A 24,831-nucleotide genomic window follows, 5' to 3' on the forward strand; every position below is an offset into this window, starting at 1 on the left:
TAGGCATACCAGGGGTTGTAACACAAATACATACCTATTTCCCTGGCTCAACTAATAAGGAAGTGAGCCCGTGGCTTAGTGGCTAAAACTCCTGCCTAAGATATATACAGCCCGGGTTCAAATCCCAGTAAGGTATGGCTAGCTGATGAGAGCTAATTAGCTCGAAATAGATCTATACTAGTCTCCCTTTATTTATTTATCAGTACAAATACAACACAAATATAAAAAGGCAACATTAAAAATAAAAATATGGTTTTCTGCCTGCATGGTCTTCTGTGATAAGCCGAAGGACAGAAAGAGGGAGTAGTGACCTTCCTCCCATATTTAGGCATACCAGGGGTTGTAACACAAATACATATATTTGTAGATACATGTTTTTGTAGATTTTCACGGGTGTAGGTATGCTAGTCTTGTTGTATTTGGGTCTTTCCCCGTGTAAGATTGAGATTGTCTTGGCAACGCTTTGGTGAGGTCTCACTCGCCATCTTTAGTCTGGTGTTTTCGGCTTAAAGCTCCGACCACGCTTTAAGCCGAAAAAACCAGCCTGAAGATGGCGAGTGAGACCTCGCCGAAACGTTGCCAAGACAATCTCAATCTTACACGGGAAAAAACCCAAATACAACAAGACCAGCAAATATATATATTTACATACATGTTCTAGAGCTGCAAAAAAACGGCCCTTTGGGCAAACTGGAAGTTTGGGAACAGACTTTTGGTTTGCTTGTAGGGCCGGTTTAAGCCCTCAAGCCTTCAGGGACCTTCAGGAGGCTCCGGAGGACTAAAACCGGCCCTATGAGCAAACTGGAAGTCACTTCCGGTTTGCTCGTAGGGTCATTTTTAGTCCTCCGGAGGCTTCAGGGAAGCCTCCTGAAGGTCCCTGAAGCCTCAGGAGGACTAAAAACGGCCCTACGAGCAAACCGGAAGTGACTTCCAGTTTGCTCATAGGGCCGGTTTTAGTCTTCCGGAGCCTCCTGAAGGACCTTTTTTCCCCTCCAGAGGCTTCAGGGAAGCCTCCAGAACGTCCCTGGGTCCTCCGGGTGGAGGCTGTTTTCACCCTCCCCAGGCTCCTATAAAGCCTCTGGAGCCTGGGGAGGGTGAAAAAAGCAGGCAAAAAATGGGGGGGAGCGCCTCATGCATGCATGCGCACTGGGGGTCGCGCGTTGCATCATGGGTGTGGCACGTCCACACACAACCCCTTGCGCTGCCCCCCCTTATTGCACAAGAGCCAAAAAAGATTCGCCATCACTGTTCTAGAGAGACTATTACTTATTTTGTAATATCGGGATAAGATGCCAGAATGTTTATCAGCAAAACTATTTAGAAGCAAATATAGGAAGAGATTCCTGACAACACAGATATTTTCACATCTAACCAGGGGTGGTTTGCAACCAGTTTAACAACAACATGCACACTTAACGCACTTGCGCATAGCGTTCAAAATACAGCAATTTGAAGTTCAGCTGCTTACCTTCTAAGGCAGCCCCGGTAAGTAGAACAGCGGAGGCATGGAAATCAACTATGCTGCGTGAATCAGCTCAACCAGAAAGAAGGAAATATAGGACAGGATAAGGCGGGGATGGGTGGGCGGGCCCAATGGATCGTCGGAACTACTGGTTTGCCCAAACTGGTCTGAACTGGCAGTAGCCCACCACTGCATCTAACAAACCAATAGCTTCTTAACTTAGGTTTAAGCTGTGTCTGGATGGCCACTTCCCAGAAAGAGGGTCAGATTTTTCTGGGCAGGGGAACTGATCAAATGATGTTTCAGATGCTATCCAGATCTCTTTATTGTGTACTGATTTATGGGTAAGTTTTCTTTACATTTAGAAGTCACATGTATGCAAAAATATTGAAAATTCAAAAGGGCTCACACGCTTTTATGTGTCACTGAAAGTGTGCATAATAAAACAAAATGGATGGACTTTAATGTAGAAACTTACATTTAAATCTGAAATATACAGTTTGTGCTTATTGCAAAATAGAAAAGTAACTGGAAAAGGGTGGTGCGCCCATGGAAAAAAGAAACACCTTCAAGTACTTTATAAATAGCTGGTCTGAACCACAAAGCCCTTCCACACCCCTTCCCAGCATTCTAGTAGATGAGCGTCTCTCCATGTAATCCCAATAAAATTATAACTCTGAAATGGTAACAGATGTGTAGAAAAGAAGAGCTTCAGAGAAGTTCTTACTCAAATGTAGACTGGAAGTAAACATTGTGAATGATATGACACCATTATTTTATGCTGTTTTAAGTGCATAAAAGTACCTAAGTGGAGCTGAGATTCTCCTTAAGCAGAGAGAAATACAGAGGTAACTTTGAAGAAGAAATTAAACCATAAAGCTTAGCCCTTGAAGACAGGAGGGAGTGAAAGTGAAAGTTGCTCTTACATCAGACACCCTTTGAGGGGAAGACAAAAAATCATCAGGCTTTAAAAAAGTATTACTACACCCTTCAACAATAGAGTTCCGGTAGTTTTTGTGGCGTCCAATTCCTGACCAAGCCTACCTTGAAGGGCTCACATCAATTTCTCTATCGTTTATTTAGACAGGAATTAACCCACCTTTGATCATGGAGAGGGCATCGGATTCCTGAGCACCCCATCATCTACAGAACAGTTTGCTCAAGCACTGTTGCTGTCAGTTTGGACATCTTCCATGCTAATAAAAAAAATGTGTAACATTTGCTGCATTGACAATAATTGCCCAGCAGACCATTGGGTAACTAGTTCCTTTATTTGGAAAGAACCACCTTGTAGCCTTATTACCTGTTTGCTGTGAACAGTTAGTACAACGTTTTGCCAATAAAGCCACTTAACATGAATTTTGATTCTACTTAGCAATAGCACTTAGACTTATATACCACTTCGTAATGCTTTACAGCCCTCTCTAAATGGTTTACAGAATCAGCATATTTGGGCCCTCATTTTACCAACCTCGGACGGTTGGAAGGCTGAGTTAACCTTAAGTCGGTGGACTCGTACGTGTGTCTTTAGACACTGGACACTGTCTAGGGTTTTGTTGTTTTAACTATAATCTCTCAGGATGTAGACATTGCAGTAGTCTAAGTGGATAGTGATGGGGGTATTGCAGCAAGGTAATTCCAGTAATCACATCCCAGTTAAGACTGCAAATGGCACCTTGGTGTCCTCCTCTGATTCCTCTGCAATCCTTTTCTGTTGGGAGGAATGAAACTCCATTCAAAGGAATTACTGGGACCGTAGGAAAATCCTGATGTACAAACCAATGTTCTGCCTTGCTGGGATTCAGTTGAGGGCTATTCTGTTCCACCCAGATCCTCATAGCTTCCAGCACTGTCCAAACTCATGATGTAAAACTCTTAACCAAATCTCATGCCCCAATTACCACTTGCGTAGTTTACTGCAGTCTATATATATAAAAATGGCTGTGTGTCTGTTTGTTCCAGCATAATTCTAGAACGCTTCGAGCAATTTCAACCAAACTTGTCTCTCTGGAGACAAATACTGTGAGGGCAAAACACCCTAACACCCCTTGGGGGGGGGGGTGTTCTGTTAAGATGCAGCCTGTTGTGTCTTGAAATGGTTTCTATTGTACAGCGCATTGGAGTTGCTATGGTAACGGGCTCACAGTACTCCACAAGGGGGCTTCCTCTGGTAAGGGGGAAAATCCAACATTAGAAATTACGTTTGGTCCAGACATTTCCCCCCTATAAATAAATACCCCGGCAATGCCGGGTTATCGGCTAATGTGCTATACACAGAGAGCTGTGTTTAAAGACCACCTGGAAGGGTAGATTGCAGTGATCAAGGTGCTCAGCAGCAGTTCTCAGTGGGATCGTATTATATCTGCATTGCAAGCCCTACACTGGCTGTCTAATACATTTGTGCTGTTTAAACACTGGATAAATAAATGTCTTATAATCCGACAAAAATTAAAAAAAATAAGTAATTAAATAAAATAAAAATAATGAAAAACAAATACAAATTTTAAAAATAATTAAAATAATAAATTAATTAATTAGAAAAAGAACAAAGTAACAAAAAGTCTAAGGCAGACTCAATGGGTCTTTTTCTGTCATCAGTTTTCTAATTTTCAGTCTTTAACCTGTAAAGCTCTTTATAATTTTACTCCAAGTCACTTTCAGGACTGCATCTCTCCACTAGAGTCAGCCCTATAGATTGAGTCGTACTGAGTAAAACAAACAGCTAGTAATTTCTGAATTTCAGAAGATCGGGCAGGTTGAAGCCTGGAAACCAGATCTCTAGAATCCTCCACCTGTTGAAGGTTCAATAGACACTGACATAATACACATTCTGGAAAAAGTTAAAAATAGAAATCTTCCAATGGGCATTTGAAGTGTGGTATCATCTAATTGTAGTAATGGTTCTTTTATTTATGGTGATTTTTCTATTATAAATTTTGCGTCAAACCTTTATGCCAAGCTTCTGAGAGTCTGATTAGACTGCAGCAGGATATAATTTTATGTAGATCATTATTGATGGTATGGAGTAATGTTGGTCTTGCTTGAAAATGTATTTTGTTAACCTAAATCCAAGCAGTACTGATTTTATATATAGATTGTCAGTGACACACTGTAATTTTAAGCAAAGCATAGGTGTTCATAAAGATGTGCCACCCATAAAAAAAAAAAGCTGGAAAGTAAGTGAAGGGAGTCTAGTGGGATTTTCAGCTACACCAAGGAAGATGTAAACTATAATACAATGCACAAAAGGAATTGTCACACTACTCTTTGTCATGGCACGAGGGGCAAGGAACATCTGTTACCAGTCAATCAGTATTTGGGGCAGCCAAAAGTAATTGCTCTGTTTTTGCCATAAAAATATTATTTGACACATTTAACATGCTGTATCCTGTTGTTTTTGCAGGAGAAAATGCAAAAGTTAGTCTTGATGTGCACTTAGGATATCGTGATGATACAGTCGGTGAGTGGACAGAAATGGCACATGCGGTAGAGACCCGAAAGCTCAACTGTACATTTGGTGCTCCAAAAGTAAGTTCTTTGTGATTCTGTTCTGTTTTAATACACTTGTCCTAGTAAAATGCAAAATCTTTTGTTTGCTTTCAAATGCACTGAATTGATTCTGCCAAGGAAACAGCATAGTTGGAGGCTACCCTAAGATTTCCAACTTTAATTAAAGTAGCTTGAGAAGTTTAAGAACTTTAAATTATAAATATAAGTTGATACAGAAATATAAATAAATTGTAAGGAAGCTTGTTTCTGAAACTTTGTACTATACTATTAATAATAATAATAATAATAATAATAATAATAATAATAATAATAATAATAATAATAATAATAATAAATTTGGATTTATTAGCCGCTCCCTTTCCGGGCAGGACTCGGGGCGGCGTACACTAAGACATATATAAACATACATATATACAAAGACATACATGCACAGAGGAGGTAATAGATTAAAACATTAAGACAAATTAAAACCATTAACATGCCCCGTCTAATAAAAAACCCAATATACAATAAAAATTAACTTACTAGGACTAGTAAGTCTATATTAACAATGGTTTTATTGATAACCCAGCACTGGAAAACCAATAAAACTTCTACTCCACCAGTGTTTTTCACAATCTCAACCAAGAATCATTTGCCACACTAAAGATATTCATACATTCCCCCTCCCCTCTCCCTCGCCTATAAAAGTATTTCAGTATGTGCGCTATAGTATAGCATAGCTAGTGGAAAGCATTAATATTATGAATTATTTCACACTTCCAGGTTTGGCTGAACAAATGTTATAGTTTGGCTTTAGTAAGATGTAAGTTTCAATGTCCTTTTTATTTATTTATTTATTTATTTATTTATTTATGCTATTTTTAATTATACTTACTTTGAACTTAATAATAGTCTTTAATTGACAGCCAATTTTGCTGGGAGAACATATAACTGTAAAGTTGGGGTTAGGGTTAGAGGATAAAATGTTTGCCATTTAAGAAAATGTACGCATTTTTAAGGGAACTTGTCCCAGAAAGCTGAAAAATCACATAAAGAAAAACTACACAAAATGGTTTATTTTGTCCTTAGCTTGGCGTGAAATACCAACCTAACCCAAGAAAGCAGTTATAATTTCCAAAATACAGTGTATATGTTCATACATTATAAAGGAACAACAGTTTTATGAGTGGATATGTTCGATATTTATAGCACTGTTTTCTTGGTTGTTTTTTCAATAGACTATAGAGCACGAAGGGAAGTTTTACGATTGTGACTTTCTCCCATTCATGGAGATTGGAACCGTAGCTCACAAATACTATCTTCTCAACATTCGTCTTCCGGTGAATGAAAAGGCAGGTATTAATGTAGGAATTGGTGAAATAAAGGATATCCGTTTAGTGGTAAGTATCTGTTAATATTTTTATACTAATTTTCTTCTCCGTATAAGCATACACATAAGCTGCAAGCCTAACAGAATCCAAACAGCTGTATTTATTTCACATACTTGTTGAGATATTCTGAAATTCTGAATATGGAATTCATTGCGCTTACCCTTTTATTCTAAATTCTTTGTGGTGAGATTCCACTAGGAAGAAACCAGATTTAAAATGTGGACAATAGAATTTGTTTCAATAAGTTTGCATGGAAAATGAGCATATGATGCTCCTTATCATTCAAAAGAAGCATTTGGAAACCCAATTTCCACAGTGTTTTAAAATCTTCTTAAATAATTTGACTAGTAGGTTTGCTAGCTGGGGAAGTAGAATCAGAACAGAATTCGCATGTAATTATTTGGGATGTTTTATATTGATTACAGGATCTTATGCAGCTGAGACACTCTGCTAACTATAAAGCAAACAAAAATAAAGGTTGTCTCTGACCTCCTATAATTACTTTTTAAAACGCAGAATTAAGTGCATGTTCTTTGGGATGGGGGAAAAGAATATATGATAATTCAGTGGTTGGAAATGTGGAATGTTGTCCCTATGCATAGTTTCCAGGTTCCCTGCAGATTTTCCCCCTTTGATGCCTCTTCTGCCATTATGCTTCTTTGCACCCATGAAATTAACTAATTTTTCACTTGCTCTGCTGGTAATAGCTTCCTCGATGCCTCCAGGAGCAAGCAGGCATTTTGCTAGACTATCAGCACCTGTCTGTCACCTGACTTTGAATTACATTTTGCAGACAGAACAAGAGCAATACTGCTTTCTTTTCTTCATCTTCCAAGAAGCTAAACTAAGAGAATATGGGATATGATAAAAGTGGCCTACTTAGATTGCATTTTTATTTATTTCTATAAACAAAATTACAAAAAGCAACTAGTTCATTTAAATCCAGATAGCAATTTATGTGGCTTTTTCTTTGAGGACAATTCAGAAGCTAGTGGAGAATACTAGAACTCTTCTGAAACCAAATAACATCAGACCTAAAAGAATTGCACTGAAATTTATTTGTTATTAATCACATTTCAAACTTAGCACTTAAGGCCCTAATACTTAAAAGAGCCTCTAAGGGTGCCCTTAATATCCCATCTCTGGCAAAAGCTTTCTTGATTTCAGCACCCTGCTTTTATAATATCTTTTGCCTTGAGGTCTATTTGATATTCCAACCTTACCAGCTTTTGGCATCAGATAAATGTTTGATTTTTTTTAAACTCTTCTGTTTACAACATTCCCATGACTTATGTTCCCCAAGTACAATTCATCTCCTGCTACTGTGATTGTATAGTAAATATTTTAATATAAACAGTGGGTTTATACTATTTGTCTTTGTTGTTTTAACCTGTTTTTTATAAGATCTTCTGGATAAGTGGGAAGGCTATGGTAGTTTAAACAAATGATGGATTGGTATTAGCAATGTGAAGAAAAGCAGCACTGAAACTTAAGTTCACTTTCAGGGTATCCATCAAAATGGAGGCTTCACAAAAGTCTGGTTTGCCATGAAAACATTCCTGACACCCAGCATTTTCATCATCATGGTTTGGTATTGGAGACGGATCATGCAGATGACACGGTCCCCTGTGCTCCTAGAAAAGTAAGCAATGATCTTGAAAGTCTGAAGGGGAGACCAAATCTTGTGTAATTCTTGGAATAGCAGTCATTGTTCCCCTTCGAAGAGCTCATGCTACCAGTTTTATTCTACAGCTCTGTTAAATCAATTGGCTAATCTACAGCATAACACATCTTGACTGTAACTGTCTTTAGTTCTAATGGTAAAGAATTCTGGTGCTAATAATCTTAAGACATCAGGAAGACCCCTGTACCAAAGCATATTCTCCCTCGATTCACTTTGGTGATACACTATTTTATCTGCATCTTGTAGAACAGCTAACACAGCTTCCTCCCAACCTGGTGACTGATCCTTGTTTTCCTAACATACCGTATTTGAAAAATAACAAGAAATCTGTCTTACAGCATTCAAAATGTTATCACATTATAGATTCATCTACTTGCCATAACTATGGCTAATAACAAATTTACCAGCTGTGGACAGATGCACTGAGGCACTAATTTCTTTTTCAGGTAGACTTTACTAACTGAAGTTAAGGTGAACTTTTCATGTGAATTCAGAGAAACGTTTTAAAACAGGACTGTCAAACTCGTGGCCTGCAGGCCAGATGTTTCATGTGCTGGCCACGCCCAGTTTAGTGAAGGGGGGGAACTCCTGATATATCACATGACGTCGCTGTGACGACACAATATTTGATACCCATATTTTAAAAACTGAGTCAGCTTCATACCATTGCTAGAATTGTCCTAGATACAGTAGGTAAACAGACAGACAAACATATAGAGTCAGGAAGAATATTGGATGTGTCTGTCCCATCCCTGGTACCTCTATATTTTGTGGTGGTGTGCAGCTTCCATCAGTGCAAGGTCTGTATTGGCCTTCGTAACATGTCAAGTAGGTGGAGCCAGGGATCATTTTAGGAGGCATTTACCTGAATATTACATAAAACCTATTGGAAAAACTGATGAAAGTGGAAGAGTTTTTGAAAATGTTACTATTTGTTTCAGGATAATCTTTACCCTTGGAATCTCTATGACTTTCATAAACCTTCCAGTAGAGTGGTTTTCTATTGGTTTTGACTGGACTTGGATGCTGCTTTTTGGAGATATTCGTCAAGGGATCTTCTATGCTATGCTTTTGTCTTTTTGGATCATCTTCTGTGGAGAGCATATGATGGTAGGTGCTCTCACATGAGTCTGTGAATATACTATTCTAGGATCCCTCCCGTTGTCCATTGTTATATATTTTAGAGTTTGTTTTCATTCTGCAAAGCAATTCCCCACTTTCTAGCACTCCCGTTATTCTCAGAAAATAAGCCATAAATTGGAACTGGGTGGGGATTATGAGAACCGTAGTCTATTACAGCTGGAAGTTATGAACATAGGAAGGGCTTTATTACCAAAACGAGTGTCAAATTAATAATTTCTTTTAGTGGAATAAGATTTTATAGAAAAGAGAGTGCTGGAAAATGAGACTCAATATCCTATCATTTTTATACTGTTTGGATCAACCTTAGCTGTAATTGGCTAAAGCTAACAGAAAAGCTTCATCCTTGCATTTTCTTCTGGGAATCAACATGTACAGGGTAATTGGGGATGGGGAGTCATTCCATAGTCTTATTTAGCTTTACTAAAGCATGACAGTTTACATTTTATGGTAAGACATGTCCATGTCTTGACCCGTGTTCTAATATAAAGTATGATTTCGGAATACAAATCCTTTGCTACAGTTCCCGTTCTAATTATACCTGCGAAATCAATATGTGTTACTTTTTTTCTCCTCTAATAATGATTTTATTATCTTCTTATTTAATCTGTTTTAGGATCAGAGTGAACGAAATCGTTTCGCAGCCTACTGGAAACAAGTGGGACCAATAGCTGTAGGCGCTTTCTGTTTGTTTGCCTTTGACATGTGCGAGAGGTAATTAGAATGCCTTCTTTTTCATAGCTTTTGTAACTTAGCTTTACTGTGGATATTGAATTTTTTTTAAAAAAATTGTACAGATAGTCCTCAAGATACCACTGTAATGGAGCTTGCCCATTACAGTCATAAAATATACATTTTGTTTCTTTTGTATAAAGAAAAATTTTGTAAAGAAGAAAATACATACTTGTTGGATAGTACTAAAGTGAGTAGTACCCAGCCTAAAAATCTTTTTCTTCCCATAAGTAAATGTAAATATCATACTAACCTCCTCTTCTGTTGTAACACCAATAAGCTTTGAATAAGAGCAGAGAAGCACAGGATTGCATCATGTCTCATCACACATTTTGCTACTGCGAGTTAGAGAAGAGAGGAAAAGGGTAGAGACTTACAATTATTATATTTTTCTGGTTCATTGTTTCTGGTAGTACATAGTTCCTCCCCAGGTTGTTTCAAACAAATAAACAAAAAAAAGGGATTTGAATCAAGCTAATAATAAAACTATTCTTTTATATTTATCTGCAATGTGAATAGCATAGAAATAGACAGTTGAGCATTTCTGGTTCTGTGTACTGAAATATACTTTTTAAAGCAATTAAAAGAACATCACTCCTTCCTTTCATAAAACTCACCAGGGTTCTTTAGACATTGTTCCTCTAGTCTTCCCAAATAGTTATTTTTACACAGGCAGTATGTATAATTTGATCTACTGATTTTCTTTTCCAGAGGAGTACAATTAAAAAATCCATTCTATAGTATCTGGGCTACAGATGTTGGCACAGAGTTGGCTGTATCCTTTGCATTTTATTTCATTCAGAACCATTTGTTATCTTCTGTGCTCTGCCCCAAAGCTTCTGAAATTTGGGAAGGTGATGCTAATAAACTGATAGGGGTTTTTTTTCCATTTAAACTTCATGGAGAGTTTAAGCATCTCTTGAAATGGTTTCATGAATTTAAGGTCATGCATACACATGAGGATGTTCTTCTTCAAAGTTTACTTTCTGTGGATGTCATTAGAGCAAGTATGTGTAACATTTATTCAAGGCTGCATTACTTTTCCTCCCTTACCATCATGGCATAGGAGTGACCTTGGGTTTATACTTGCCCATAGTCAAGTATACTTTTTGTTCATGAACTCCAAAGCCTTTCCAGATTCAGACATTAGGAAATGGAAGCTGAAATCACCCAACATCAAATGATGAAGAGTAGACTTTATAATCCAACAGAACACATAAACATTTAAAGACCAATATCTCACAGGTAGATGTCATGACAATTCTACAGATCAGTGCTTCCACCTGCTGGTTTGGCAGCAGGTTATAGCATGGTTGCTAAAAGTCATGAAATTCAGAAGGATGGAATTTTATGAGGGTGACATCACCACCCTTATGCAACCAGGTTTTAGTAATGTAAGTTACCAGATCTGCCTCTTCAACCCCATTCAAGTTATCTATGAACAAGATCTTATCATAGATGAACCTGGAATTTTCTGTATCAAGCTGAGGCCACAGAGATCCTACTTGGGAATGAGGCCACAGGGCAGAAGCAGAAACTGGTACCAAATTACCTGTTCCTCTTTCAATGGAATGGCTTATTGCGCCCTTCCTCATGTCCCCTGATATTTAGTATTTGATAAGTTCACTTTCCCCATCAATATCAATATTACACCTTGGGATATCGGGCTTAACCACAACCTCCTTTTATCACCTTAAATGTGTACCTCTCCTTCCTCAGAAGGTCAGCAGTCTGATAAAGGTGTAAACACACCCATCAAATTATCTATTTCCTAAATTCATACAATGGCAGGAGCCATCCCTGAATAATCTCTTACTATAGGTAGTCCTTGCTTAATAACTGCCATGTATAGCAACTGTTTGAAGTTATGATAGTGCTGAAATTTTTTTTTGACCAGTCCTCATATTTACTTACTGCTTCAACATCACTGTGGCCCCATGATTGACATCCAAGCACTTTGCAGCCAGCAGGCATTATAATTTATCACTGTCCCCACGGTGACATGATCACATTTGCATGCTTTACAGCTGATCAAGTCAACAGAGAAGCCAGCAGTAAAATCACAAGTTGTGGTGTGATGTCTCGCTTAATGTCCTGCTTGACAACCACAGGAACTACCTGCAGTCTTAGAACAATATTTTCTTCAGCCAGTGTGGTTTATTCTTTCACTTTAAACCAGGGCCATCCTCAGGCTCCCCATCTCTTATCCCAAATGGGATCCAAAGCCAAGTACATACTAGTACATGCAAACACAGAGTTTATTCTCAAAGTGATATAACTGTTCTGGTTAGGACACTGGCACCTCGGAAGGTCCTCCTTTATGACCTACCCTCTCACATATCAGGACTTAGCTGGCCATTCTTTCTTTCAACACCAATGCCTCCCTAAATCTCACCACTCTTCTGTCAGCAGCTGGCCAGTTCCCTTCCTTCAATTCTCCATTGCCAATCTTAGTGAAGGAGAGCCCGAGATCTCCATTCAGCATCTCCTCCTCTTCTGAGTTTCTGTGCCATTAATGCTCAATGTGAAGCTGATGAAATAATGCTAAGTTACAAGGTCATGGCAGTTCAAACCTCTAACAAGAGTTTTCTGAGGTTTCAGGGTAGTTAGTTGCTTTTTTACCCAGGCTATTTGTATGGAACACAAATGTTAGGACTCCTTGTTCTAGTCTATGTACTTATTTATTTACATTTATTGGCTGCCCAACTCCAGGGAAGCATTAAGGGTGTAGAAAACTAGGGAGGGGGGACATAAAAACAGCTGAAAACATAGCTTCAGACAGATAGACCAGACTAAAATGACTCAATAAACAAGAAATTACACAACACAAAATAATGACCTTAAACAAATAACAAGCATCAATCCCAGGCCTGCGATCAGTGGAAGGTTTCCAAAGTTTCCATCTTTATCTGGGGGAGGGACAACAGAGAAGAGACACTATCTAGGACAGGGATGGTCCTTTTCAGCACCGAGTGGTGAAACTGGAGCGTGCATGTGCTGGAACTCGGAAGAGAGCAGCTGGCAATGGTGCGCGTGCCCACAGAGAAGGCTGTGGCATGGGTGCCATAGATTCGCCATCATGGACCTAGGACTTACAAGATATTGCTTAATGGAGGGGACCTGGAGCGCAGCCACTCAGCTAGAATATACTGGGTGGGCAGAAATGATTGGAGACATTAATAACACACTGAGCTTTCTGAACAGCAGCGTATTTGTTATGGGCTAACTTCTTCCAAGTTTATTTTAGCAAGCATCAAATGTGACAAATGCAACATTTCTTACCGTGCTTGTATTTAAGAGCAGAATAGGATTTTGCAAACAAGACGCCAAATGAACTACCGACTGCTATTTCTGCCTTTACTGGTTCCCTTAACTTTACCACTTAAGATGGCATTTATTATTGTTGCTGGAATCTGCCTCTGCCTCTACTTCTTGTTCCTGTGTTTTATGGTATTTCAAGTGTTCAGAAATATCAGTGGCAAACAATCCAGCCTGCCATCAATGAGTAAAGCCCGCAGGCTTCATTATGAGGTAAGGAATCTGTAAGATGTTGGGGGGGGATTGTGTTTAAAAACAAAGTCAGTTTCTGCTGGGATTACAGGAAGACGATTATGTGGAACCTAATCCAGTTCAAGGGACAAATTATTCCTACAAACAAAATCTCGTCGGCTGGATTTACATTAGGAACCCTACAGAATTGATTATGTCAACGAAGGCTTTGTTAAACTGAAATTTTGCCCCTTGAGCTGTGCCCCTGCCTAAAAGGTAAAGGTTCCCCTCACACATATGTGCTAGTTCCTGACTCCAGGGGGTGGTCTTTATCTCTGTTTCAAAGCCAAAGAGCCAGCGCTGTCCGAAGAAGTCTCCGTGGTCATGTGGCCGGCATGACTAAATGCTGAAGGTGCACAAAACGCTGTTACCTTCCCATCAAAGGTGGTTCCTATTTTTCTACTTGCATTTTTACATGCTTTCAAACTGCTAGGTTCGCAGAAGCTGGGACAAGTAATGGGAGCTTACTCCATTACGCAGTGCTAGGGATTTGAACTGGCGAACTGCCGACCTTTCTGATCGACAAGCTCAGTGTCTTAGCCACTGAGCCACCACTTCCCTATTCCCCCCCCCCTAGGACTGTGTAAAAAGAAGCAGTCCTTTTTCTGTATGCAAGGGTAGAGAGAGTTGCTTTTCTCAAGGATCAGAACAGGTAGCAAACAGTCCCTTCTTATTGTTGGTTCCTCCATAACAAATGGGTAACTAACTAGTCCAATCACTGTGAAATGCTTTTTTTGCCACTACAGCTGCTAAAGATATTTGGGAATAGTGGAGACTCCAGTAGGATGCAGTGTAAGTAAGACATGAATATACCATTTCCCAAAGTGATATTTCTCAAATGGAAGAATCAAAGCCTTTCCATTTTGCTAATGTTTCTTGCCAAAGTGCCATAGAGAGATAAGATAGGATTTGGATAAAGACTCCTGAAACCTTTCTTATTGTTACTTAGTGGTAAAGGTAAAAGTTTCCCCTGTCCGAGTGTAGGGGGGAAGTGCTCAGCTCTGTTTCTTAGTTGAGGAAGCCAGTATTGCTGAAGACATTTCCATGGTCGTGTGGCCAGTATGACTATACGCTGGGATGCACAAAATGCTGTTACCTTCCCACTGAAGTGGTACCTATTTATCTACTCACATTTGCATGCTTTCAAACTGCTAAGGGGGCAGAAGCTGGGACAAGTAACAGGCACTCACCCCAATGCACAGCATTTGGGTTTTGAACTGGGCTGTCAACTATGCAGCCAACAAGCCTGCATACCCTTAACTATGTCTTAACTCAGTCTTAGCCGCTGAGTCATCGTGACCCATAGTTGAAAGATATATCTGCTTATATATTGTTTCCCATTCTGTCCATTGTAGTTCAGGTGGAACTCTAGGTGGATTGAACTTGTTTCCTAGAGGGAATGCTTCAGCCATGTATCCAATAAGCAACTGGAAAGCCCTCATACACAGACCAGGCTGCAAATTATGCAGCTTTTCAGAAGCTTTTAAAAGGTATATTTTTAAAGCTCCTGCATAAGAGGGTACATGTATCCTTGGGTATTAACTCCCACTCTGTAAATGTAGCAGCAAGTGTTTTGTTGTGAAAAAGACTGAGCTGGATGGATCTATCTTCTCGGGTCACGCAGCAGAGTGGGGAATAAATTATCTTCCTGTTGCCCTCTATGCAAAGGGGAAAAAACCTGCTATTAGAAAGGATACATTTAACTGGATAGTTTCCCAGATGACAAGAGTCCATTTCCTTTCCCTTTCAAATCCCAGGTTTCTCTAAGCACAAGCTGGCTTTGATAAAAGAGTTAATGGAATGTTACAGCTTGGTTTTGTCTATTGCTTGCTTACTCTTCACCTCACCTACATTCAAGAGCACAAGACACTGTAGGTGGAGCTGTCTCACCTCCCTATTCTTCGTCCATCGTCTTTGCTGTTGACGGCTGTCGACAACCATTACTGACAATTGCTGTCAGTGACAGTCGCCTAAATCTAGTATTTGTTCTCGTGCCTTTTATTTCAAGGCTTGCTCTTGCATGTGTGCCATTGCATAGCACAACCAACCAGGGGAATAGTAGCAGATGGGATTTCCCCACTCTTACTCTGTCAATCTCAACTCCTTTCACCATGTGACGGAGTCAGCTCCTGTCACTTGCCTTAGCTCCTGCCAACCTAGCAGTTTGAAAGCATGTAAATGGATAAATAGGTACCATTTTTATGGGGAAATAACAGCATCTAGTGTTTTATCATACACTTTGCACTGCCGCATGATGTTGATGCAGCCCATATAACTGCAGAAATGTCTCCAGACAGCACTGGCTTAATGGTTGAAAGAGATAGAGATGAGAACCAGCCCTAAACCCTCCGGGACGTCTCCCCCTACTATATAGGATTTCTTCTTCAGAATCTTTGATTTGGAATATTTCAATATTTTTTTTCTCTCTCCCCGTTTAAATTTGCTTCTCTTTCTCACAGGGACTGATTTTTCGGTTCAAGTTCTTGATGCTGATCACATTAGCTTGTGCTGCCATGACAGTCATATTTTTCATTTTCAGTCAGGTGAGAAATCTAAAATGACTACGGAAAATTATTGCTATCTAGTAGCAATGTGTTCTGCTACTTTGTTTTTTATATCCTGAAGCAACGTATCAACAAGGGATCTTTTCATCTCTTTATTTCATAACTGAGGGACAAGAGGAAGCCTCATAGATTTCTTTCCCTGGTTTAACATTAAGCCCAGCTGTTTTTCTTGTTGTTGGCTCACTGCAGATAGGGAGAACATTGCGTTAAAGCCATGCAGTGGAGTGAAGGCCAGAAATAGATGTTTTGGAGGAGATGAAAGTCTCTCTACCGGAGATGAAAATCATTGACTTTGTTTGCTAAGTCTACACTTACGTCTTCGCTGCTGGATTATATATCAACTTTTTATCCTGTTTAGGTGTCTGAAGGTCACTGGAAATGGGGCGACCTTACATTTCATTGGAACAGTGCCTTTTTCACAGGGATTTATGGAATGTGGAACCTATATGTCTTTGCCCTGATGTTCCTGTATGCACCTTCCCATAAAAATTACGGTGAAGATCAGTCAAATGGTGAGATGCACTTTCCTGTAGTTGTGATTCGGTTGTACTGCAGTGCAACGAATCAGCCAATTAGGACTTGGGCATGTTTAGAAGATCCCTAGCATTATATGCACAGTTCTGTTGATTATGGGATATAACTGCCTCGTGTTAGTGTAGATATTTGATTTGATTGATATGGCCACCCATTTGCGTGGTCAGAGCAGCAAACAATATAACAATAAAAGTAATCATAAAAAAAGCAAAAAGTAACATAGGTTCAGCTAATCTCCTGATCTCAGGGCCTGGGAGAACAGTAAGGTCTTAAGGGCTTTTTGAAAAGGTTAAAGGAAGCTTAGATTGTGAAAACACATACTAAGGAAAGAATAGAAAAGAGATTTCTGGATCTGAGAATTTATTCCCCCCCCTCCATTTTGATTACACATGGTACAACCCATCCACAACAGCTTGTTGCACAATCCTGAATCAAAATAAATCTTGTACTAGAACCTGAATTAATTGAAAGATTATTCTCAGATTCTTTATATCCTGAGATTTATACACACTTATTAAACGGAAGTCCTACTGCACAATGTTTATTTTTAATAAAAATGTCCTATTGCACATTTATTTTTATTAAAAATAAACGTGAAATAAGACTTCCATTTGTGTGCTTCCCCCGCCCAACCACAGCCCTGCTTGTTGTTAGAAAGAGGGAATGTTACTGAACAAATATGTAGATGCATGTAGAATTGCACAAAGTAGAGAAATACGCATTTCCCCCATTTTATTAATGGAAACTATGCCCATTCGTGAAACTTCTCCATTGGAGTCTGCTTATTTCTTTCTGAATGCTGAGGTAATTTTGCGATTAAACTATCATTCCAGTTATGCATTCATCTCAAATGCAATTTTATGTTTTCAGGTGATTTGGGAGTTAACACCGGAGAAGAACTTCAGCTCACTACTACTATCACTCATGTGGATGGACCAACCCAGGTTTACAAATTGGCTCGCAAGGAGGCCCAGGAATAATCACTTCAGCACAATTTTACTTGTGCCTAAATACAAATTATACAGCATGGTGGTTGTATTTTCTTGCAAGGATTTGTTTGGAATCATCTGAAGGGTGCACTGCAGAAAATAAGGACTATCTGGCAAGAACTGGTGGGATGCTTATTTCCTGGGGAGAATATTTTGTCAAGTTTGAATTCTTTTAATTCTTCATCTTGATCAATATTCCCCAATCTCAAAATACGTTGGGTGTACAATTCCCACAGCCAGCTAAGCTAACCAGTTTGGGAAAGACCAGTCTTGAGTATTAGCAGGAATGAGGTGGGAGGAGTGGTAAGTATTTCCTCCTTACCTTTGGGTGTATTTCACTACTTACCAACACTCCAACTGCTGCTTCTATGGATGTTCTTGGGAAACTAATTGAAATACATTATATGCTTCCTAAATCAAGGTTTTATACAACAGTCCCAGTGCATATGTCTGGAACCAGTTATTTGCATCCTATGTAGCCAGTTCAATATTTACATACTTTAATGAATGTGTTCATGACTTTTTTTTTCATAGTCTAGTGTAACACTGCCTTTTCTAAAGTTTGGTACAAAAAGAGGACATTTGAAACCTCTGTTGATGTGTGAATATGTGTCCGGAACTCTTAACAAGTCTTTTTGATGTAGATATCCTTTTATATACTTTAAGAATTCTTGTTTACTTACATATAATTCCATAGGACTGAATGGGGTGTGCAAGTGTGTATGTATGTGTTTTAATTTTTTATTTTCTTTCTTTTTTAAAAAGTGCTCTAAGTAGCCCTGGGGACCACTGTAGTTCATCTTTTTGTACTACAAATAAAGTATAAAAATACGTTACTGTTTTTTGTTGGCTGAAATTTGTAAAAAAACAAAAAAGGCTGCTGCTGCTGTATTTTAATCTGTCATTCACTGTGCTATTTTAGAAATAGTAAACATAATTGGAATAATGCTGACATCTATTGGAGACCAAATGCTCTCTCATGAACAAACAATTACTCTAATGTTACAGTTGAAAATCTAGTAAATCTAGCAAATGAGTGGAATAAGATCTATATCTGAGAAACAAAGATAGTAAAATATTCCAAACAACATGAATAAAATATGACAAGCCTTGAACTATCATTTGGAGCAAAAATTCAAGAAGGAAAGGCCTGAACAGATGCTATTCCTCTCCTCTGTTTTACATAGCCCTCTTCAAAGACTTAATTCAATGCTGTTCAAATTGTGTAGATTGGGAAAAAAATGGGGCAATGCCTTCTGGAGTTGATGTACAGAATCAGCTCAGAAAGGAGTTCTATTTGGATCATGGAAACCAATATTAGTAATTTAAACCCTTGTTTATTGTAATGATGAGCATGTGGAGGATAATGCTTGGAAATGATACAGTAGCTTTCATATAAACTCTTCCCATATTAGGCAATTTCAAGAAGTGATTTGTAAATGGATTCTTTTTGTTTGCTCCCTCTTTTGTAACAAACTTGGAAATAGAAATTGAGTGGGCAAAGGTCTTCACATGGATATCAATGGATCTATGAAAAATAGTATTATGTTTAGGAAATTCCATGAGCTATACAATGTATTCTGAATTTATTAGACCAGAGGTGTCAAACTCAATGTCATTGAGGGCTGGATCAGGATTGTGTTTGTCCTCTGGGGCTGGAGGAGAGAGAGGTGTGGCTGGGGTAGTCGCAGACAACTGGGCGCGGTCAGCTTGACGTCACTCACATGGGTGGTGCCTGGGAGGGCCCGGCAGCATTAGGGAGGGAATCCAGCGATCTCCGGTGGGTGGGGCTCATACAGCAGGATGAGATGAGGCAAGGCAGGAGGCGGGACAGCTACAGCCAGAAACTAAGTCACCACATGCTCACCACTCTTTATGTGGGGGGATGATTTCCGGCGATAACCTTTCTGGCCAGTTAGAAAGGATGCAGTGCCGAGGTGTATGAGTGGCATTTCACCAGCAGACCCAGCAGGAGGAGGGGAAGGGCGCAATGCTTCCCCACCCACTTCTAGATGCAACACATGATGCCCGCCTGGGCTTCCCCAAAGCATATTGAGTGGCGGAGTAGGAAGCAGTGCCCATCCCAAGGCTAAACGAAGAAAGCCTTTCTGCGGGAAGTGGACCTTTGCACCCTCTCAGCATTCCCTCTGTGCAACCCTGTGATTGACAAGGCGGCAGGTGGCACATGGGAGCCGGGAAGATGCTGTTGCTGCAGGCAAACCAACAGTAAAGAGGGAGAGTGTGCAGCCCTCCCGAAGCCCACCTGCTTCCCAATCTGTAGCCAGGCTGCACGCAGCCACTCCAGCCCCAGCTTCAGGGCTCCCCGGCAGCCCCCCTCCTCACCACCCCCACTCTGCCAGCCCTCCACCTGGGTGGCCAGCGTGTCCCTCTGGTTGCTGTCCCATGATTCTCAAGCTCCCCCACCTGTTCCGTGCCCGGCGGCAGCAGCCACTCCAGCTGTGACCTCAGGAATCCCCAGCCTAATCGTGGTTGTTCAGTTGCTTCCAACTCTGTGATTCTGGGCATAATTTCATTGGGGCTACCAATTACTGGAGTTTTGAGTTCCTGAAAGTCATATTTGTGTCATCGGTTTGATTATTTAGATACCATGACTTGTATTAGCCTTTTTCGTCAATTTTTATTTTTTAAGTCAATCTTTAAGTCATTAGGATTTATTACAATGTCTTCTTTCCTTCATGTCCAAAATACCATTAGTTTTATTGTTAGTGCTTCCAGTGAGCAGTCTTGAGTTTATGAATGAAAGTGAATAAACGTGTCCTAGGATAATGTTGCAGGATCCAATCTGGGTCGGTCCCCACCAATAGAGATTCTGTCTTCCAAGCTTTTGGACTGGTGCTAGAGCCCATCTTCAGAGAACTTTTTTTCAGCAGAAAAGTTGTTCTGTGTATGATATTTATAGTGCCTGCTCTAAATGGCTTTTTAGATGTTGATTGGGATGTGTTGTTGGCTGGCTTTTAAGTCATTGGCTGTTGTTTGCCGAGTCCTCACCTTCTAAGTACTTGATAGGCTGGTAAATCAGCACTCCTGTTGACTGAAGAGAAGCTTGTTTCCCAGGCTTCAATTACTTCCCTGGCTGTTTTTGTGCCTGCTCATCCAACAATCTTAATCGCTGTAGAGTTGAATGTGTGTCCTTGTTCATTGTAGTGTGAGACTGCCAATGAATTCGGGTCTCCTCATGTGATGGCTCACTTAGGTTCTTTCAGTCTGGTGGTTAGCTTCCTCCCTACCTGTCCTACACAGTCACAGGGGCAATCCAAGTAGTGGATTAGGTAGATTACATTGGAAGTATCTCCCACCTCCAAGCAATCTTTGCAATGCATATAAGTCTGGGTTCATTTAACATTGAATTGATTTTAGCTTTGCAGTGTAGGGTGTTCACAGGACTTTGCTCTAGCATCACTCTAGTCTAGCAGTTCAATGCCTCTTGTTTCCTTCAGTTTTTCTGATGGTCTAGCTTTCACAGTCATGTGTTACAATTAGAAAATTAAGGCCTATGTATGATTTCTTTCTGCTTTAATATTTTGTATAGCACTATCAGTCATTCTCCACATAGTAGAAATGTCTTTTTTCATGTCTACATTTAGCATCATCCCTATGAATGTTTGAGCCCAGAAAGTTATGGTCTTGCTATTTGTTACATTTCTATGCTGCTCATCTCACCTAAGTACCAGTTTATAACAACATGCTATTTTAACTTCTTCTGTTTGTATTGGGTTGACATTGCCCCTTGGTATGAATTTCAGGTTGTTTAAATATTGAGCAGCAAGCCAGCATTTGCACTCTGACCTATTCCACAATGTAGATCCTAAATGAAGACTCTTATTTGTATCTGCTCAGATTTACTTCCAGTTTTCACTCAGTAGCATTCTGGGCATCCCTTTTTTTCATTTCATCTTCTAAACCAAAAGGCGGCTTGGAGAGCCAGAATCTACACAAACACATCTAAAGCTACCATTGCCAACTCATTTTGAGCAGTCAGCCAAACCATGAGCCAGCTCCAAGTTCCCCCTGAAACCCAAATGGATCCATTATACACCATGGGGAGATCATGAATAGTCCAGCTTCCTTGCAAAGAGGGGATGCTGTGATAACTCTAAGGATAACAGGGAGTGATCTTTCTATGTCAAGGCACTGATGGCAATATCCCTCAAACTGCATATCGTTCCTCCAAAACAGTTCTAGCACATGGCCATTGTATAGGTCAGGCCTGTTATCTAAGTCAAAGCTGTGGTGGCCATGAACTCCTGACTGTCTCTGAGTCTGTATCCAAGAAAAGCATGTTGAAACCCCCAAAGACTATAGACTGCAACACCAGCCCAGATGTGGCATCAAGCAGTATGGGCATGGAGGCTGATATTAGTAGCAAATCGAACTAATCCCTAAGGCCTAACCGTACAAGATTACTCCAGCTACCTGTAGTTGTGCAGTTCTGATAACCCCGGTCTCATCCCCCACAAAAAAATAGCAACCCTCTTCCACTTGTGGGGCCACAGCTGGCACCAAACCTAGTGGCCTGTGTATGGGCACATTTCAGAGAGCACCCACCCTGTGCCCAGCCCAGCCCAGCCACATCTCCATAATAGACTAAGTCAGTCCTGGATCTTAAATCTAGAATAAGTGAGATTTATAAGAGATGACTCTGGCATTCAAAAATAACAACAACAATAAACCGGTGGATAAACTCAGCAACAATAGACGTGGAAGGGCTTGCCTTCAGAAGTTGTGGGGGCTGGAGGCTTTTAAAAATAGACTTCTCTTCAGATTTCTCTGAAATGGTATAGGGCCATGATGGCAAGCCTATGGTATGCGTACCATAGTTGGCACGCGGAGCCATTTGTCAGGGCATGCAAGGTGTTGCCTTGTCAGCTGGCCAGTGTGCACCAGCTGATTTCAGCCTTTAGATGCCATTTTTCGCCCTCACAAAAAACACAAAAACTGGCCCTACGGGCAAACCAGAAATTTGGGAACATACTTCCGGGTTGCTCATAGGGCCGGTTTTAGCCCTCCGGAGCCTTCAGAGATCTTCAGAAGGCCTCCCTGAAGGCTCCGGAGGGCAAAAAATGACCCTATGAGCAAACCGGAAGTCACTTCCGGGTTGTTTGTAGGGCCAGTTTTAGTCCTCCGGAGCCTTCAAGGCCCCTGAACGCTCCTGAGGGCTAAAACCGGTCCTACGAGCAAACCCAAAGTCCTTTCCTGAACTTCCGGTTTGCCCATAGGGGAAGTTTTTCACACTCCGAAGGCTTCATTTACAAACTCCATATAATTCGTGAAAGTATCACTTTAACATGCATTTAGAAACATTGACCAGGATGTCAACCCTGAAGATGACCTGACTAAAGCCATTTTTGATCATTTCAGTGTTGCCACACTGGAGCTGAGGAATAGGGAGGGGGGATTTGAGATAGAGGGGATTCTGTAGCCAAAACAAAATATTTTCTCTTGGGAATCAAGGACATTCTCACACCTGGTCAGAGGAAGGTGGAGTGATGCTATCTGGCTGCCAGTCCATACTGTGGCTGGACCATGTGACTGATTGCTTTGAAAAAGTAGAAAAACTTTTAATTAGGTGAAAACCACGGGAGACTTCAGCGTCGGTTTTCATATCTTTCACCAGATATGTTCCAATATGATATTTCCAATAAAGTTATTCTTTGGGGAATCACCCTGCCTCGAGTTTTGCTTGCTATGGTTTTATTACTTGGAACCCTGACAAAGGATAGCTCTCTGTAAATTCAGACTAGAAGTCTGGACTAAGTAGACTCTTGATTGTATCATATGATACCCTTGCCTTTTCTTCATTGGTGTTACCTGTTTTTATATTTTGTTGCCCCAGAGCAAAGCTACAAGAAATAGCTTTATTTTAATTATTTTATTTATTTCTAATCCAATCCTTGTTAAATCCCATTATATAAATGCTTTCCTCTTTTTAATGCATTATCTTCAAGGCAAATAATTTTGTCAATTGTCATTCTTCGGAGATGTATAGAAGAGTTATGGTAAGATTCTACATGTTGGGCATAGGCATCCTGCTTATGGGATATGGCTATTAAAGCCTCCAAAAAGGTTTTTCATTTGGCCACTGCATTATTATGGAATAAGTAACTCAAGATTCCTTGTAAAGTCTGTTGAGTCATTTTTGCTTGTTAAAAGCTGTAGGCTTTGAACCAGTTCAAACTGTTTCCTGTATCCAGTATGTTTACTCTTAAATCTGTCAAGTTGGGATCCAAACCTCCTCTCCAACAGTTATAAAACCCTAGAGCCCCTACATTTTCATGTGTTTCAGAATATAAAAAAATATCTAGCTAGAATTAAAGAGGAAAAACACTCTAAAACACAACAATATATAAATATCCATTTTTTAGAACAAAAGGCAATCATTTCAACTTAGATTGGTCAGTATTTCTATTGCATCTACAAAGGGCCATTTGGAAGGATGAAAGCAACAAAATATGTCCTCAATCCAGTGTTTTACATCTGGGCTGGTAGAGTTTCCCCACCCCACCCCAACCGTACATTATCTAGTTTGCTACATTCTGATACGCAAGTATGATATATCTAAAGTTCATTACACATTGACATATTCTAAAATGTTGGTACATAATTGAGCCTTAAGTTCGCATGTTTAAACTTTAATTATAATCTGAAAATCTTATTAATAAAAATACAAATCTTAAACCAACACTGAACAACCAAAGACAAGCTCCAAATCAAATGGGTTAAAGTTTATTTAAATGCATTATATTGCAAGTATTTTTATTAAATGACAGGTAGCTTTTTTGGGGGGGGGACACGACATTTGCTAATAAACATGAAGATTTTTTTGATGAATTAATATTTTAATATTGGAAGACACAAATACAACCTTCTTTAAAGCATGAAGTACTGATAGGATATTCCAATTCTTTATTTAAAAGTTTGCAATACATTTTGAGGCTGGATAGAATGAATCCCAACATCTTCAGGTTTTCAGGCTATCAAATAGAGTTGAGCAAATGCTGTACCTTCATGTCACGAAGCTTTTAATTCCATTTATATGGCATCTCTCTGTAAAATTGTGTTGATGCTGGAGGCCAGTCTGGGCGTAATGTAGAACAGTGAAAGAAATAAGCTGTCAGAGTTGTAAAAGACTCTTTTCTTAGAGAAAAATAATCTTAAAGTACATTTAAAAATAAAGGGGTAAATCTGAAATCAATCCCAGGATAAGATGGTGATCATATGAGGGTGCTGAAAACATATTTTAAACTTCTTCCTTTCCATTTTGAGTGGTGATAGC

At 39.7% G+C, this 24,831-nt stretch overlaps 1 protein-coding gene across 1 annotated transcript in view; it reads left to right on the top strand.

The window, feature by feature from the left end:
* Nucleotides 1-18,373, top strand: part of WLS (Wnt ligand secretion mediator) — a 39,097-nt gene extending 20,724 nt beyond the window's left edge. Inside the window, exons 3-12 of the mRNA XM_081948274.1 lie at nt 4,866-4,990; nt 6,193-6,354; nt 7,851-7,987; nt 8,971-9,139; nt 9,786-9,883; nt 10,613-10,676; nt 13,289-13,432; nt 15,910-15,993; nt 16,373-16,526; nt 17,419-18,373. Coding sequence (XP_081804400.1) covers nt 4,866-4,990; nt 6,193-6,354; nt 7,851-7,987; nt 8,971-9,139; nt 9,786-9,883; nt 10,613-10,676; nt 13,289-13,432; nt 15,910-15,993; nt 16,373-16,526; nt 17,419-17,528 — 1,247 coding nt within the window. The 3' untranslated portion in view covers nt 17,529-18,373. The remainder of the gene's footprint in view (nt 1-4,865; nt 4,991-6,192; nt 6,355-7,850; nt 7,988-8,970; nt 9,140-9,785; nt 9,884-10,612; nt 10,677-13,288; nt 13,433-15,909; nt 15,994-16,372; nt 16,527-17,418) is intronic.
* The last annotated feature ends 6,458 nt before the right edge of the window (nt 18,374-24,831 follow it).

The sequence above is a fragment of the Natrix helvetica genome (genome assembly GCF_964273705.1).
Source record: "Natrix helvetica genome assembly, chromosome: 3".
NCBI lineage: Eukaryota > Metazoa > Chordata > Lepidosauria > Squamata > Natricidae > Natrix > Natrix helvetica.